The 18502-nt window shown below is 38.3% G+C and overlaps 1 protein-coding gene across 1 annotated transcript in view; it reads right to left on the reverse strand.

Moving 5' to 3' along the window:
* The window catches only part of DENND4C (DENN domain containing 4C), a 185954-nt gene that overhangs the window by 149962 nt on the left and 17490 nt on the right, over positions 1-18502 (reverse strand). The window contains exon 2 of the mRNA XM_075210659.1: positions 13571-13891. Within this exon, the coding sequence (XP_075066760.1) occupies positions 13571-13875 (305 nt within the window). The 5' untranslated portion in view covers positions 13876-13891. The remainder of the gene's footprint in view (positions 1-13570; positions 13892-18502) is intronic.

Below are 18502 nucleotides of genomic sequence, written 5' to 3' on the forward strand. Positions count from 1 at the left end.
TAATAAGAATGTTCGTGTGTTTGTTAATTATACATTGCAATTAGGCTTGCAATGATTAGGCCATCTTATAAAATAAAACAGGGTGCATTGAGAGGTAAATGAACCCAGCATTAATTAATTAATTAGTGGGTACATATAGGGCTCTATTTTGTACACGTTGACAAATGGGGGACACTGAAGCACTAAAGTATTTAAAGTAATCAAACTGCCAACAGCTTTACAAAGGAAGTCTTGCTATGAAACACAAAGCGAAAACTTCCTCTACAAACATTACAGCACACAAAAATGGTCTTATTTGTTCCACAGGAAATGCTGTGTCGTCATTTTTTTCTTTAATGATCATAACATAATACACAATGACTTGTGCATCCTTATGGCATTCAGGTCTTAGTGCAAGGTTCAGATTGGCAAAATAAAATTATATTCTAGGCAATTTAAAAAAAACAAAAAAAACCGATCAAAGACACCTTGGCATGAACACCATCAATTTAGATGTGTTTTTTTTTCAGGCAGAAAAAGATGGCATTCAGAAGAACATTTATTGACAAATAGAAATTAATGTAAAATGTGTTTAAATTTAAGAAAAGAACAATTCAAGCATTAAAACTAACACAATTAAACAATGCTGGTGAAGGTTTATATTTCAGCTGAATTTTTCTGTTACAAAATACAGCTCAAAAATGACAGTGTTTTGTGCTCATCTGTAAAACATAATTACAGTCTCATGTAACTGAAACCAGTGAAGTTTTAATAAACTCCATGGGGTAATTGTATCAAGCTTCGAGTTTCTGCCGGGTTTGAAAAGTGGAGATGTTGCCGATCACAAACAGATTCTAACTATCATTTTGTAGAATGAACTAAATAATGATAAGCAGAAACCGATTGGTTGCTATGACCAACATCTCCAATTGTCAAACCCGCTGGAAACTCACAGCTTGATACATTTACCCCCATGTTTAAGAATATGGTGTTTTATAATGTGAAATATATCAGTCAATGATTAAACGTGTCTACTTGTAAATTCTTTCCATCTCTTCTCTTGTTTTCCCCAACTAGCAATTATGCAGGGGGTACCACCCATGGGACTTATGCATTTATTGAAAAGCATCTGTATGTTCTCCTTTGAGTTCTAGTTCGCATTAGCAGCACCTGCATCCTCACACTATCCGGAGTATGCAGAATAAAAAGCTGTATCTAATTGGAGGGCTGCAGCAATGCATTCAATCAATTGCAGGCTTTCATCCTGCTACATAATGTCTCCATTCTAAAGGTTTAAAGATATCAATCTTCAATAAATGAAGAACTTTTCTTCTATGTATATAGATTCCACAAAATCTATTTTACTCATGAGGTTTTTTGTTTTTTTTACTGAAATTGTATCTGGTTATAAGCCCCACGATCATGACATACACATGAACAGTGTAGAACATCACATAATTTCCCCATTGTATGCTAATATTGATCCAATAGGACATATTTTAATGTAATTATATTTCAATAAATGTATTTTATTTAGCTAATAGATTATCGCCTAGGTTCCCAAAGTGTGCGCCGCGCCTCCCAGGGGTGCAGCGGAGCTGTCAAAGGGGTGTCGTTGCCAGGAGGAGAAAACCCCCCCCCAAAAAAAACACTTACCAATCTGGCGGTGCCCGGGACCCAGCATCCTCCTCGCTTCTCACTAAATGTTGGGCGGGACATCATCACAACCGACATTCTGTGACAAGCGGCAGGAGGAGGGGTAAAAGAATGAAGGAGGGGGGAGAGTGAGGATGCAGAGGGGGAAGAGCGAGGATGCAGAGGGGCACAGAGTGTGTGGAGAGGAGGGATGGCACAGAGTGTGTGGAGAGGAAGGAGGGCACAGAGTGTGTGGAGAGGAAGGAGGGCACAGAGTGTGTGGAGAGGAAGGAGGGCACAGAGTGTGTGGAGAGGAAGGAGGGCACAGAGTGTGTGGAGAGGAAGGAGGGCACAGTATGAGTTAGCTGTAAAATTATTCTTTGACAGAAATATAATTTAAAAATATATATATAAAAATATTCTTTTCCCTTGGATTTAGGTGTATTATTTTTTGCATACAACTAAATAAGTATTTCTGTCCTGAGCTAAATACTTATTAGGTTTTTTTGCCCCAACTACTTATAAAACGGGACTGCTCGGTAATTATTTTGGAGGGGTGCCTGCAAAACTGCAAAAGTTTGGGAACCACTGGACTATTGTGTTTTCTGCCATAGTCATTATTAAGTTTAAATTTTATTTATAGGTATATTGTAAGACTGACATTTCTTACTGTTTGTTACAAATAAGGCTTTTATCCTGCACTTTCCAAATAGCATGGATGGAGGCTCAATGCTGATGCCAAGTAATTTGCATTACGCTTAATCATGCACAGGCATATTTATCCATGTGAATAAGTCCAAAACTACTTCTGTAGTAAACAGCAACAACTTTCAGGCTATAAATACAGATAGAATAATACAGATAATTTACTATTATGATATAGATAAAAAAAAAAAAAAAAAAAAAATATTTAATGTTTTCAACAAAAGAAGAATTTCACTCAAAGCTCAAAATTTAGTGTCTTAATAAAATATACAGTTTTACTTTGTTGCTCCTCTGACTATGCAGATCTCCCTGAAGGCTGTAACAGTCCTGTGAAACGCTCTTCTCTCCTACTACTTCTTGTATGATTCAAACTGCCCCAACTCTGGATTTCTCATTATTGTAAATGAAAGGAGTTCAAAGGGGTGTCACAACATCTGCTCAACCTGTATGAAAAAGCCCTGCCTTGTAAGGAGAGAGGAGTTCAGTGCAGGACTGTTGAAGTTTTTGGGGGAGGACCAGATCTAAGGATCACTGTCCCGAAGGGAAGTTAAACTGTGTATTTTATCCTATTTTTTGTAGAAGTATAAAAACGGTGCAATTTTTTACATCTTAGTTAAAATTGTGGATTGTATCATATTTTTGTGAACTCCACCCAAAACACAATTTTACGTTTTGAGTGGAGTTATCCTTTAACTAATCTTGACAGATCTTCTGGATTCATTTTTCAGCAGAACATGCAGCATTTGAGATCTAACAGGATGTATTCATTTAGCTTGGTACCCAATTTTAAAATTAGAGGTTTTGCAATGTATTCAGCAGTGGAATTTTCAATATAAATGAACAATGAATTATTAGCCATAAAATGCTGCCACATTTTTTTTTCAATTATCTTGAAAATATTTAGAACACATGCTTGACTTCATACAGCAACATTTCCACAAAACCTCTCTCACAAACAATATTACAGTCATTAACACATTAATCTTCTTCTTTTATATATATAAACAAGACTGGTTTTGGTGGATGAATTTATAATCTGTGCATTTTACACACTTTTTCTTTTCAATATAATAATGGAATCCATGGGTTTTAGAACACTGGTGTCCTTTCTTTCCATAAAATCAGTGAAAGCTTCCAGAAGCGGGTTAGGTATTAGGAGGGCTTGAAACTATTTCCTAAACAGCTATTATATAGAATAGCTATTTGAATCACTTCATGGCTTTTTTTTTTACCTTCTCAAACTGTTCATTTAATAACAAATATAATATTGTTATTTAGCCTTCAAATAAAAAATGTTGGCATGTTGTAGAGGATGGTGTACTGTGTCATTTCAATGAATTTTAAAACATTTCAGTATACACATCCAGAAAACATAGTCACAGTTTTTCATTTAGTGTATTTATAACTAGAGACGGACGGGCTCGGTTCCCCGAGATCCGAATTTCACCCGAGTACCAAGCCGAGCACGCTCGGTACTCTCCCGTCCCTTCGGAATCGAAATCGAGGCAAAATGTCATTGTGACGTATTCGTATTTCTGAGCTCAGTTCTCGCGAGATATGAAAAGCATAAATACCAGCCTCCACAGCAATCCATCGCCATTTGACACAGGGAGAGAGCAGGGTTAGGTCACAGGCTATATCAGCGCAGGGACAGAGCAGTAATTGGACACATTATTGTTTCTATTCAATACAATTCTAATCTTAATACCAATTGTTACAGCAGTAAGAGGAGGGGTTTTTTTTTCAATTTCTGGCACTCCATGTGCTTTTGGGGTGTCCCTTATTCCCCATTCTTTTGCATTAATTTTTCTGGCTGTCAAAAGTCATATTTGTCAGCAGTATAAAAAAAAATTATTTAGCACTACAAGTGCTTTGGCCTCATTATAATGGATTCAAAGCAGTCCATATATGAGCAGAATCAGCAACCAGGTTCTGTCACCAGTCCTGATGGTAGTGTTCCCAGTACGTCAACCGGGAAAGGCGATGTCAAACTACATAGTCTTTTGAAATCAGGCAAAAAAAACACACAACAAATTTTTTTTTACCGTGTTGAAGCGAAAAAGTAGTGTAACTGAGGAAAAGTTAAGTGCCGATAAAAAATAAATTGCCAACATGCCATTCTACACACGCAGTGGCAAAGAAAGAATGAGGCCTTCGCCTTTCTCTATTAGTGGCAGAACAAAAAATGTTACCAAGCCTCCTTCTACGGTCACTCGTGAGCAATTAAGACCAAGTAATTTGGAGTCTAAAAGTGGTGCACTACTACTGTTACGCGTCAAAGCCGAGCTGCAAGAAAACAGTAAGGCATTAGAGGATAATGTATGCTAGAAATGACACCAATCCCTGTGGAAAGTCCATCCACCAGTGGTATGTCTAATAGTGAGCATTCTGATAATGCACCCATAAAGAAGGGCCCTTTCAGCAGTTCTGCTGATGTGTGCCTGAACAGCCCGAGTGTAGCCGGTGATACACCAAGTGAGGATGACACTTTTGAATTAGAAGAGGATGCGGGGGAGATTTGGGTAGCCGACGAGGGCGCTGATAAGGATGCGGTTGATTGTGTAAGTCCTGCGCCAGTGGCAGCAGTGTGGCACCAGTGGCAGCAGTTCTGGCACGTGAGGTTCTGGCACCAATTTGCACTTTCCAAACACAAGCAGAGATGACGCAGGTGGCAGACCACAACAGTTTGACATCTGGGCTGGTTTGAAGGATTTGACAAAAAAAATGTGTGACCATGCCCATAACTGCAACCAATCCTACTATTAACATGCAAAGGATGGTGGAGGGCCTAGCAGGGATTAAACTGTATTTTTTCTAATTTGCACTAATACGGTTTGGGTGTAATATACACCCAAAGTCGAGTGCTCAATTGCTAAGAGTCATTGATGAAGAGGAAGACAAGCAGGCTTATCTGTAGAATAATTCTACTGCGTTCTATAGGTAACACCCAAAGAGAAGAGCTCCATTGCTAATTGTAATTGCTGAAATAGAAATAATAGGGCTGACAGTTACATTTTATTGTACCATAGCTCACTCAGAAACAGGAGATGTGGCAGGGTTCAGTGCTAATCTTCCTCAAACAATACTAATTCATCCCACCATCATAGAAGTCTGTATACTATGATGTAATTGCCGATAATGGTCTTCGAAATGGAATTAGTAGTTCATTTTAGGGCAGAGCGGTCACGATTTTTGGCCAATTCTTTTACAGCAGATCAAATATCTAAATGTTGTGCGGAATCATCTGCATCACCACTGGGTGTCTTGGGAAAGCAATTTTTTATACAACAAGCAGTTGCCAGAGAAACTAAAGGAGAAGACGTCTAAACAAGATGTCGATAGGTCTTGGATCCTTGCGAAGCAAATTAAGTATTTCGTCTACAATTACAATGTAGTTAGCACATTTACTTTGTTTTATGTCACACGTTAAATTTCTGTAGCTCCTTGTCAAAATGTATTAAGGAAATCACTTGACTCAAGCTAACCGTGTCTGCACGCTCTTCACAGGTGACTACTTCGCTGGACTAAAGTACATTCCCCTCAAATGCTAGTCTTCTTGCAGCTAATGCATTATCCTACATGCTGTTGCAGAAAACAGAAATTGGCCCTAAATTTTTCCGGACACAAACAGCATCTCCTGCATGTCATTTTTTAAAAGTTCTGTAACACCAAGTTGATTGTGTGAGCAAAACAGCAAATGTGATGGAATTAAACCCCGCTGTAATGCTTGAACAATATTGGGGTCGTCATCAGAAATGACATATCCTCAGGAGGGTCCAAGCAGGATTAGCTGTCTTTCAATGACATCCCTTAGTTTTTGGAACAGATTGTCAGCTGTATGCCTCTTAGTGAAGCTGATGATACACAGAGTAGCCTACTTCTGAAAAATGTGACGTACTTGGGTACATGCTGCTGCTGTCCCTGCTGGTGAAGGCGAATGACCAACCCAGTGGGCTGTCACAGTCATATAATCTATACTTTGCCCAGTTCCGCTTGCCCACATATCTGTGGTTAAGTGTACAGTGGGTAGAATGTCATTTTGTAGCCCAATGATTCCATTTTTAAGAACTTTCTGGTAGAGATGAGGAATAGCTTTTCGAGTAAAATGGGGTCGTCATGGAATTTGGCAATAGGGACAGAACACCTCAAGTAACTGTCTAAAACCAGCTGCATTAATAATGGACATTGTACGCAGATCTAATACTAGCATAGTCCTTATGGCGTCTGTGATCCGCTTTGCGACTGGGTGACAGATTTCATACTTGCTTCCTCTAGCAAAGGATTGTTTAACTAAATCATTGGTTCTGGGCATATTGATCATGAAGGTGTTGAGGGGGGGGGTAGATTGCAGGTGCTGGGATGTAGATGAGAGAAGGAAGGCAGATGATGTTGGACTGCTTGTTTTTTATTTTTTTTTAACCTAAGTTTCTGATTTTCCCAACAGCTTTCCAAGAACTCGCTGAAAAATGACATAACATGGATGAGGATCCCAGATGGTTAAGGTCCCTACCTCTACTGAGTGTGGCTTTAAAAACGCTAAAAATGGCTAGACAACTGTTGTCAGGATTTCTGTAAAAATAATTCCACACTTAAGAGGTGGATTTTTGGTCTTATGCCCAGGCATGACAATGGCCTTTTTCTTATCACTGGCAAGAACTGCAGCAATTTCTCTTTGAAAGTGTATGAATATCATATTGTGACCTAGGAGGTGGGCAAAATTGAATGGAAATGCCTGGAAATTAGTGTTAGTGAGGTTAATAATAATGTAGGTACAAAATAATACCTAAATTATGTTATTTTAGGCCAACAAAAAAAAATGTAATTTTTTTAACAAATAGCAAAACAAAACCAAAACCAAAACACGCAATTTGCGGTTTGGCAAAACCAAAACACGATGGTAATCAAGATCCAAAACCAAAACACGGGGGTCACTGAGCATCTCTATTTAGAACACACATCTGCTCCATTCTTCACTGCTCTGTCTTAGAGATTAAAAACACCTACAATAATATAATAACACTAACAAATTATGCAGTGCTACAGATTAAGGTGATCATCATAAAAATGATCTATATACAATGACATAAACCAGACAGTAAAAAATGATCCTGCCGAAATGAGCTTGGATTCCAAGAGTTGTGGGATACACTTGATATGTAAGGTAGCAGAATAACAATTGCTGCTATTGGTGATAATACATGTTCATAGATTCAGGCCCTGTGCTAGTACCGGTTTCCAGGCAGTTGATGATCACAGTTACAGTAATAGTTCCTGACTGTGGGCAGTTGATAAGATGTAGGTCAGGGGTAACAGGCGCCCCGTCAAGACATCATCTGCTGCCTCCAGCTCTGTGTTTTGTTCTGATTTCTTTTTCTGCTTTCTTATAAATCTGAAGGGATCTGGAAACATTTTATTGGCAAGTGTAGGTCTTAATGCTTGTGGGGGCACCATTTTGGGATGAGTGATATGGGAGTGACAAGGTAATTTGGGGGCTGTTTTTTTATTACTGAAATTAAGGGCAATATGTAGCTCTTTTGAAGGTTGGAGGACCATACATGCTCTCATTTAATTATATCAGGTTGCTCATCACTGCTACATAGGGCCATTCTGTAGCTCACATGCTGCATCTCTATCTTGAAAGTAGATACTAGGTATTCATAACCCGGTGCAGGGGCAGAATAGAAAGGGGCACAGAATACACATAAGACCGACCAAAACGTTTAAAGCATTCAACAGTCCTCCACCATCTTGTGTTTGTGTGCGTATTGAATGGTCAGTCTTCTCTATTTTAGTTGTGTTTTACCTGCGCTCTCATGCAGTTCAGCCCACCTTACCATAGTTAACATTTGGTGCATAAACAGTGTCCCTCTTTACACGGCCAGTCACTGCAACATACCCGACTTAACAGGTTTTATAAGGTGTAGCTATTGAATATAGAAGTCAAGTCCTGCGAGATTGCCTTTACACAGCTGACTGGATAGACCATTTGCATAATATAACATAGGAAATTCCTTTTAAAAAGAGTCAGAGCTGCGGATATCATCTTTAGTAATGCAGCGGCCCCTGGCCCCACCAACAGACTTGCTGTGGGCTTCTATAGCTCTGGAGCATGTCATTAATGTTTTTATACTGCTGATAGATGCATGAGACTGATCTGGAGATCTCAGGGTTTTTCAAGGCATCAGGGGCACCATAATTCACATTAACACAATCCTATTTACAGCACTTGTTCTTGCTCTGTGCAGTTGAGGATTACAGGTCCTGTCACTCCTTCATATGAATACACCAGAAGAGGTCCTAATAAAGAGAATCAGCAGGCACGCACTCACCCCACCTCTGTGACAGCTTTACGATAAAATGTGATAAAACAAATTAAAAAAGTCAATATATTAAAATATAAAAATAAGTAGGAAAAAAAAGCAGCCATTTGCAATGCACTTTAAACTGCTGGATGCACGTTCCATAGTATATTTCAGGATGCGGAAACTATTTGTACAACAGTAGATCAATAAACCTACATTTTAAGCACAATAGTGAAAAACCCAAAAGGGTCTTGTGATACACTTTATATATGACTTCCAGTGGTTTGTTATCCTTATGTTTCACAGAAAGGGTGCATTATCATATTAATGCTTTACTCTATGTGACATAGGCTAGAACAGAAGTGGGGAACATTTATTGAAATATAGGATAGAGAATAAAGACTTTGAATGGCATAATTTCAAGCTCTAAGTTGCTCATTATACTCTCTTGGCCCTTTGGCCAAGATCACGCGTAGTACTTGTCCGAGTAAGGGGTATCCTTGTTCTGATGCCGGAAGCTCGAGTGACAGAGCCTGAAGGAGTCCTGAAAATGCACTGGGGGGGGGTGAAAGTGGCAGTGGCAGCAGCAGTTACTATCCCTTTGGGTACAGAGTAAAGCATGAGCATAGCGCACTTGAGAACCCTGCATTTATTGAACACATACACTTTTTTGCACGGATAGCAGCTGGTGTGGTTTTTGTTTGTACATTTCAGGTTTGGGTAAGACACATATGGGCTGGCCTCTCCCCAAGTTGTCAGAGGCTCCCTACTTATGGAGGGAGCTGAAGACCTACTCCCCCAGGGGGAAGCTTTGGCCACTCCCGGGGTAAAGGGGACAACCTTAGTTTCTTACCCATTATCTCTCTGAATTGCACACTTTGTCGGTGACTGCCTACCAGCTTTAAATAGCATTGTTTGTATGTATGATGATGTCACAAGTTTAGCAGCATTTGCTTGGCTACTCATGTCATGTCTATAAAGGATCATAAAAACTCATATAGACTTTTTCATCTTAAAGTGTACTTTGCTATTTTAAGTGTGCACCTTAATACTTTATCTTAGCTATCCACCTACAAAACATTAGCTCCTTTTTAAAAGCTCTATGGTTGCTAAACACATATCTAACGCAGACACAGGCTCAAAGCATGTCATGTGATGGAAGAAAGGGGATAAGGATGAGTATCACAGTGCAGACAGAACTCACAGGGGCGTTCCAAACCCTATCTGTGCAATATATCATGTGTCATGTGACTGTGGTAGCCATGATAGTCCAGAATCATAAGTACTTAACAGTCTGAAGAAAAAACAAGGGAAATTGTAAACACCAACATTCTTCGTAAAGCCAGCCACAGTGAATTATGTTAAAAAACACATCTAATTTTTAATGGTTTTGCTGTTAAAAGTTATTTTGCAATCAATTAAATTAGTTGAAGACCCAGTAACTAAAGATTAAAGTCTTTCAGCTTTGTTCACAAGTGTGTGTTGGCTATAACGCTAATAACCAATTTTATTGCACAAAGGTAGGTCACTGCTGGCAAAAATATTTGGTTGTGCTTTTAAAGGAATTTGGCTTGCTTCACTCTTTCCTCTATATTTAATAGTTGGATAAACTGAACTCTTCCTCTGACTTGGAAGAGCATGCTGTGAAGAAATCATGACAAGTCTTACTATATTACATCTGCCTAAAGGAATGTAATGCTCAAGAATGGTGGAAGGGGAATCTTAACAGGCAGCTCCAGCACATAAATAAGTTAATGCTATAAAACACAGCACTGGACCAGCAACTCCCTACACAGTCCACTCTGTTTATTCATACTATTCATAACATGTTAGGAGTCAAACTGAAGCTTATCTGCCACATGCTACTCATTATCTCACTTACCAGTAGATGCATGCACGCCTTTCAAGGAGAAAATTGACTATACTTGCCGAGTACATCTTGCAAGTAATAGGTGTATTCACATAAAATATCACCCAATGTATATTAGAATTATATTTGTGACATTGTGCAGAAGCAATGAATTGCCGTCTTAAAACCCCATCATTTAAATTTAGTGGGTAGTTATCTGTGTTCAAAATAGAATCACACAAAGAAAAAGAAAAAAAAAAAAAAGGTGTTTTCTTTACTTGATAAAGATACATGCTTATGCCTTGTCTTACTTCAAAACAAGGAATAACTGTTATATATCCTCACATTGCAATATTTTAAATAATTCTATATTATGCCATGCAAACTGCAACTAATAGTATTTTCCCCAAAAACCCTCAAAATTTAAAGATCAACATTACGTTTTCCTCTTGGTATATTTAATAGTTGGATAAATGCTTCTGGTGGTCATTTTTCTTAGCAGTCCTCCTATAAATCATTATCTCCTTTTCAAAGTCTGTCTGGAGGTTACAAAACATGGCTGCCAGACAAAGACACAGTCAGTCTGCTACACAGACTCACATACTTCGTTTGAAAACATGGAATAATAGGTTAATAATATTTTGAGAATGCCTATTAACCAAGAATAACATAACTGGGTCAAGGCTAAGCCCAAAAACGGCTGATTACCTGTGTGTAGGAAATGGAGTATCATTAAAGAGGACCTCTCACCTAACATTTACATTACAAGCCTATGATGGCACAAATTAAATATATTGCAAATGTAGACTTGTGAATCACATTAACCAAGTTTTTCAGGTCTATCTTGCTATTTACAACTGCCCTTGTGCATATACGCTTTATTATAGCCTCTCTTACCCCACCTGATAGAACTCCCTGACGGAGCAATACTACCAGCTACAGTCCCAAGCTGCAATCTGAGTCCCATTAGTTCCTATTGTCTCAGCATTGTAAGCGCTCTACTTTGTCCCACATGTGCAACTCCTTCATCAACCTCGTATGCACTTGTTCTGTCTTTAGGTGGTATTTGTATTTTGTAATTCTTAAAGTCCGGCGATGCAGTTTTGTGACCCTTATAAATAAACAAAAATACACTATATCAGGGTGGGCAATTAATATTCATATATTTCTCTCTGCCTATCATTTCCAGACCTCCACTAACAAGAGCGCTGACAGACCTGGAGAGGCAGCGAGCTTGAGCCGACTGTCAGAGGCACAGCAGTTCTTGTAAGAAATTAGCAGTGTTCGAACAACTAGAAGTATCAGTTATCATAATGCTGCTAGCTGGCTATCACCTAAATCAGCATAGAAACCAGGCGACATTATTTGGTAACATAGCTGATCTAGCTCAAGAACACTGCGTATCATTTTAACCAACCTGCTCGCAAGGTTGCGATCTACAGAACTAATTGATTTAATACACATAAAATCCATATTTAGGAAGTCATTAATGATATTAAAGGGGATATAAATTTCAGAACCACTTCTTTTTCAATCTCCTCTGTCAGGAGTACAAGACTTAAATAATAGAGGAGTAATTCAGCTTTAAAAATAATCTTAAAATAACAGTACAATATATATATATAAATAAATAAAAATTAGGAATCGCAAATACTTGGCAAGGAAAGCTTTATAGAAACACTGCCTTAGCCTACTACTCCAGTTAAATCAACAAGTTGTCATCTTGAACTCATATTTAAGGAGTTATGCATGGTCTAAAATAGAGCACGTGTGACCCTACAGAGTATTAGGGGAGTCACATTACAAAGCCTTTTGGATTTTCTACTGAGAATTTTGAAGGAGTTTTCCTGGAATTCCAACTATGCTTTCAAAAGATAGGTGATGGTATCAGAGTATAACATTACACCTGCTGTTTTAGAATCTGAAATTAGTTCACAGCAATATACCAATATTGAATTGTTTTATTTCATATAATCTCACGTGTAATAATATTTAAATTACTTTTACATTAAATGAAGTCCTGGTTTCATTTTGCAAGCAGTCCAGCAGTAGTGAAGTAGGAGAAACATATCATCTATACCAGAGATGTGTGGATCTGGACCCCAAGTGGGGATCAGCAATTTTTTTTTGGAATCTTCTTATTCAGATATGCAATACCTTTCATTGGAAACTACCTCTTCTTGGTCTCAGAACCACAGCACCACTGATCTACTGTATATCATAGTTGTACAATAGTATCATTCAATAGGCCACATAAACGTTACACTAGTCAGTTTATGAAGTACACAAAAGTGTTTTTCCTGATGCATTTTTCCTTTTATTTTTTTTCCTTTTCTTTAAGATGACTTATTAAAATGAATAGATTTTGCCTGGACAGTGTCATGAGCAGACAAAGCAGACATGACAAAGACATGAGCAGATTTCTGGTCTCTCAGTTTTAAAATAGCTGGATTAAGCACTTAAATCCAGCATGAAACCAGTTAAAATAAAGAGCTTCATAAAACTCAATGCAATTCCTCCTGCAGCTTTCACACCAGTGATTACACTGCTGCTCAGGAATTGCTTAGATATTATGCAGAGTTTCTAGGCAACAGTGGGCCTGCTTCAAGAAAAATATCCGATTTATCTGCTAAGCGAAACTTGCTTGTGTGACACAACTGTTGAATACATACGACTTTATAATAATATAGTGATCTGTCAGCATGCAATAGTACAGTATTCAAACACATTCTCTAACAATAGACTAAAGCTGTAATGTTAGGGCAGGGATATTTGTGGGAAAACTCTGGTTTCTGAGAATGTTATTTTATCATGTCTTCATGGTAGTCCTCTCCCCCCCAAGACATGCTCAGTATGATGCAGACACACAAAATACCTCTACCTTTATTCTTTAACTGTTAATTAGCGCTGATAACCTTATGTATCTTTAATATATAATTCATGTCTGTCTTATATGAAGTGAGCTGCACTCAATCACCTATTTTATGAGACCGATGATGTATGTAATAAATGAATAACAAATAATATACATAATATACAATATTAAAACAAAATAAAAAAAAATAAAAAAGAGCAAAAACACAAAGACAGCAGCACTCACCCAATATCTGTCAGTGGTGCCTTCCCCCTCTCTCGTTTGTAACAAATATACAGCTCCGGGCTCTTCAGACTGCCATGATTAAGATTTGCCTGGAGACCACTTGGGGTGAGCTCAATACATGTGTATCCCTCTGGCACAGTTTCACCAGCGGTCTGATTGATAATGACAATGTCCGTTATTGGAGCTTTGGGGCCAATGGCTTTCGTCTCCACGCGGCCCATGTCATGGTCCAGGAGTTTTGAGGTATCGGTCAGTCCTGCCACTACAAAGTAATCTGCAACACGAGGACCTTTATCTTCCATCATATCTGCAGTTAGCCACCTATAGGAGTACAAGAACATAAGTTAAATGTAGCTACCTTGGCAAAACATTGGAGTCAATCTATAATATTAAACTGCATCAGTGTCATGAAAATGTATATGGTACAGTCTCTTAGAGATAGTCCTTACAATCAAGATGGCACTCTACAAATATACCATGCATGTGTTTATTGTAGGGTAGAGAGAAATAATATTCAGGCATTCGTCAAAAAAAAAAAAAAAAAACAAAGATGACCAAAATGAATATTCTCCCTAGATTGTTATATCTATTTTAGACGTTGCCTATAAACATTCACTATTGGACCTTTGACTCCCTTCAGCAGATGTTTACCAAGCTTGGCATTTGTGTTCTTTTAATAATACATGCCGCCCTGTTGTTTTTTATGCTTATCTCTCTGCTCTAAAACAAAAATCAAAAACAAACCACAGATGCTAATTGTCTCATGTAAATGCAACTTTAACTTAGGGGAAACTATGAATATATAAAATATTTAGTATGGTAAATTTCAACCAAACTCAAGTACTTCACATTTTATTAGGTTGTAAGGGAAAATCATTTAAAACTGGGGTGAATGAGGTATGAGGACCCCTTTTCAAGGCTGCATTAGTTACCATTACATCACTGGTTATGAAATCCTCTTTGTGAAAACCTATCCAGGAAAAACTGTGATCCAGCTACTATTAAATTTACTCCTACAGTTGTAAAGGAAATGGGTCAGCTAGGAAATATAATTTGCAAACGCTTTGGATCTACATCAGGGAAGATATTTAGCCTTAGAAGTGGCCCACAAATTTCATCAAATCAAATTTTAAGACAGAGCAGTTTTGAGATCATAGCATCAGTGTGAAGCACCAGGTTAATCTTGACAGGCTGGATGAATGTCTTGTGCTCATTCTGTAGCAAGATCACTTAAAAGAAAACCCAAGACATGAAATTACCATGATCAAAAGGACTGCATGTGGCCCAGTATTTCACCACTGGCATAGACTTTTCAGGTATGGATAGTTCCCTGAACGTGGAGTTATGCTTTTAGGGAGATGGGTTTTTGAAAAAGGTTGGTTTCTTTAGTCAATATATAGCAAACTGAGCAAATTATTAGGTTCTTCATTAACATTTTATTGCTTACCTCAGTGTATATACATTCTATAGTTAGCAAAAAATAGGGTTCCAATTAATCTCAGAGAAATCATTCATTTCAACAAATTCTTTGTGTGTTATGCTCGCTAATGTGCCAGATTCCTTCAGACATCACAGCAGTAGAGCTGCGGGATTGCTCAAATGGTGGAGAAAGCATCTCGATTAACTGCCAAATAGTTTCTAGCTTACCTTCAGACACAAGGTACAACAGTTTCAACACCATCTAAATGAAAATGGGTTATATGGTAGGAGGCCCAAGAGGGTCTCGCTGCTGACACAGAGAGACATAAGAAAGCCTGAATGGAGTTTACCAAAACACACCTGAACAAGCCAAATTCCTTGTGGGAAAAATTCCTGTGGATGTAACCAAATTAGAGCTGCTTGGCAAACTACATCATCCCTATGTGTATTGAAAGCAAAATGAAAATAAAAAAAATAAGAAAAACTCCTCATAGATGAGGTTCAGGGATATATTGGGGTTGCTGTGCTGCATCTGGCACTGGGTGTCTTGAATGTGTGCATGGTATTTTGAAATCTGGAAACTATAGGCCATTTTGGAGCTCAGTGCTCTACCTAGTGTCAGAAAGCTGGGTTTCCGTTGAAAGTCATGGGTCTTCTAGCAGGACAATGACCCCAAACACACCGGACAATATGCTGGATGTGAAGTGGTCAGCAATGAGTCCAGATCTAAATCATATAGAACACCTGTGGAAAGATCTGAAAACAACAGATGGGAGGAGAAACCCTACAAATATGGGAGAAGTGGAGCAGTTTGCACAAGAAAAGATGACCAAACCGCCAGCACAGAGGTGCAGGAATCTCATCCATGGCTACAGAAGATTGCAGATTGATTGCAGTTATTTTGACCAAAAAGGGGTGTGGCCAAATGTTAAGTCTAGGTTCTCAGTAATTTCCACAATGGATATGAAATGAAACAAACAAGATGTGCTTTAACTGCAGACTTTCAGCTTTAATTTGAGGGAATTTACATCCAAATCAGGTGAACAGTGTAGGAAGTACAGCGGTTTCTATATGTGCCTCCCACTTTTTAAGGGACCAAAAGTAATGGTACAAACTAAACAATCCTACATCAAACTTTCACTTTTTAATACTCTGTTGCAAATCCTTTGCAGTCAATCACAGCCTGAAGTCTGGAAGGCATAGACATCACCAGATGCTGGGTTTCATCCCTGGTGATGCTCTGCCAGGCCTCTACTGCCAATGTCTTCAGTTCCTGCTTGTTCTTGGTGCATTTTCCCTTCAGTTTTGTCTTCATCAAGTGAAATGCATGCTCAATCAGATTCAGGTCAGGTGATTGACTTGGACATTGCATAACATTCCACTTGTTAGCCTTAAAAAAAACTCTTTGGTTGCTTTTGCAGTATGCCTCGGGTCATTGTCCACCTGCATTGTGAAGCGCCGTCCAATGAGTTCTGAAGCATTTGACTGAATATGAGCAGATAATATTTCCGAAACACTTCAGAATTCATTCTGCTGCTTTTGTCAGCAGACACATCATCAATAAATACAAGGGAACCAGTTCTATTGGCAGCCATACATGCCCACGCCCTGACACTACCACCAGCATGCTTCACTGATGAGGTGGCATGTTTTGAATCATGAGCAGTTCCTATCCTTCTCCATAATCTTCTCTTCCCATCACTCTGGTACAAGTTGATCTTTGTCTCATCTGTCCATAGGATGTTGTTCCAGAACTGTAATGGCTTTTTTAGATGTTGTTTGCCAAACTCTAATCTGGTCTTCCTGGTTTTGTGGCTCACAAATGGTTTACATGTTGTGGTGAACCCTCTATGTTCACTCTTGTGAAGTCTTCTCTTGATTGCTGACTTTGACACATATACACCTACCTCCTGGAGAGTGTTCTTGATTTGGCCAACTGTTATGAAGGGGGTTTTTCTTCACCAGGGAAAAAAATCTTCTGTCATCCACTACAGTTGTTTTCTGTGGTCTTCTGGGTCTTTTGGTGTTGCTGAGCTCTCCGGTGCGTTCTCTCTTTTTAAGAATGTTCCAAACAGTTGATTTGGCCACACCTAATGTTTTTGCTATCTATCTGATGGGTTTGTTTTGATTTTTCAGCCTAATGATGGCTTGCTTCACTGATAGTGACAGCTCTTTGGATCTCATATTGAGAGTCAACAGCAACAGATTCCAAATGCAAATGTCACACCTAGAATCAACTTCAGACCTTTTACCTGCTTAATTGATGATGAAATAAGGAGTGAATAGCCCACACATGTCCATGAAATAGGTTTTGAGTCGATTGTCCCACTACTTTGGGTCCCTTAAAAAGTGTGGGGCACATATAGAAACTGAGAAACCGTTATAATTCCTACACCGTTCACCTGATTTGGATGTAAATACCCTCAAATTAAAGCTGAAAGTCTGCAGTTAAAGCACATCTTGTTTGTTTCGTTTCAAATCCATTGTGGTGGTGTATAAAGCCCAAAATATGAGAATTGTGTCGATGTCCCAATATTTATGGACCTGATTATATAATTATATATATATATATATATATATATATATATTCATCCAGGTGCTTGGCACTCCTATGTAGTAGGTGCTGCCTTCCTCGGTACTTCACTTGTATGGGTAGTACAATAAATAGATACCTGGTGATGTTGCAAACATCAAATCGTCTGAAACTATTGATAGATTTACAAAAGTACACACAGGATGCTTTAAGTGTCCACATTTTATAACATGTCGGTATATGGAGACAGTAAATAACTTTAAACATCTTCACTCAGGCAAAGAATACAAAATTAATTTTATGCTATCCTACACCAGTACATACGTAGTGCATATAATCATGTGCCCTTTACCATGTGAACACAACATCTCAGTAATTCAAGGAAAGGATGGCTCTTCACAGATCGGCTATAAGAATGGTCATAGAGACAACAGTAAACAACCAGTTGCTAGACATTTTTTGAATGCTAGACACAATATGGTTATGATCCAGTATAAAATTATTCACCATTGCTTAGAGGTGGAGATAGAGATAATAAATGAATGCAATTGGAATCTACTTTAATAAATTGCTTGAATACAGTGGCTCCATATGGGCTTAATGAGAATCTCCCTCTAAACTGTTTCTTGTAGGTCTGGATGCATGCTCCCTGTGAAACCTCCCAGGCTCTTTTATTCATGCCTTGGTGGTCTACCATGAGCATGCATTATTAAACATTCATTAGAATATACAATGTACTGCTAGTGGTCTACATTTGCTTTATTTAGATATAATCATGCATATTACAGATTATGTATTTATATGGTATCATTATATACGGAAAGCTAGGTTGCAACTGCTTTTGGTAGTATTAATAGTTAATATATGTGTTAATACCAGTAAGAGTTATCTTTAGATAACTCTCAGATATTGGTAAGTCACACTGATATTTTAAAATTAGTGTGGCTTTGCCATTTGTATATCAACATATATGCATCTTC

This window comes from Mixophyes fleayi, chromosome 1 (genome assembly GCF_038048845.1).
Source record: "Mixophyes fleayi isolate aMixFle1 chromosome 1, aMixFle1.hap1, whole genome shotgun sequence".
NCBI classification, from domain to species: Eukaryota; Metazoa; Chordata; class Amphibia; order Anura; family Limnodynastidae; genus Mixophyes; species Mixophyes fleayi.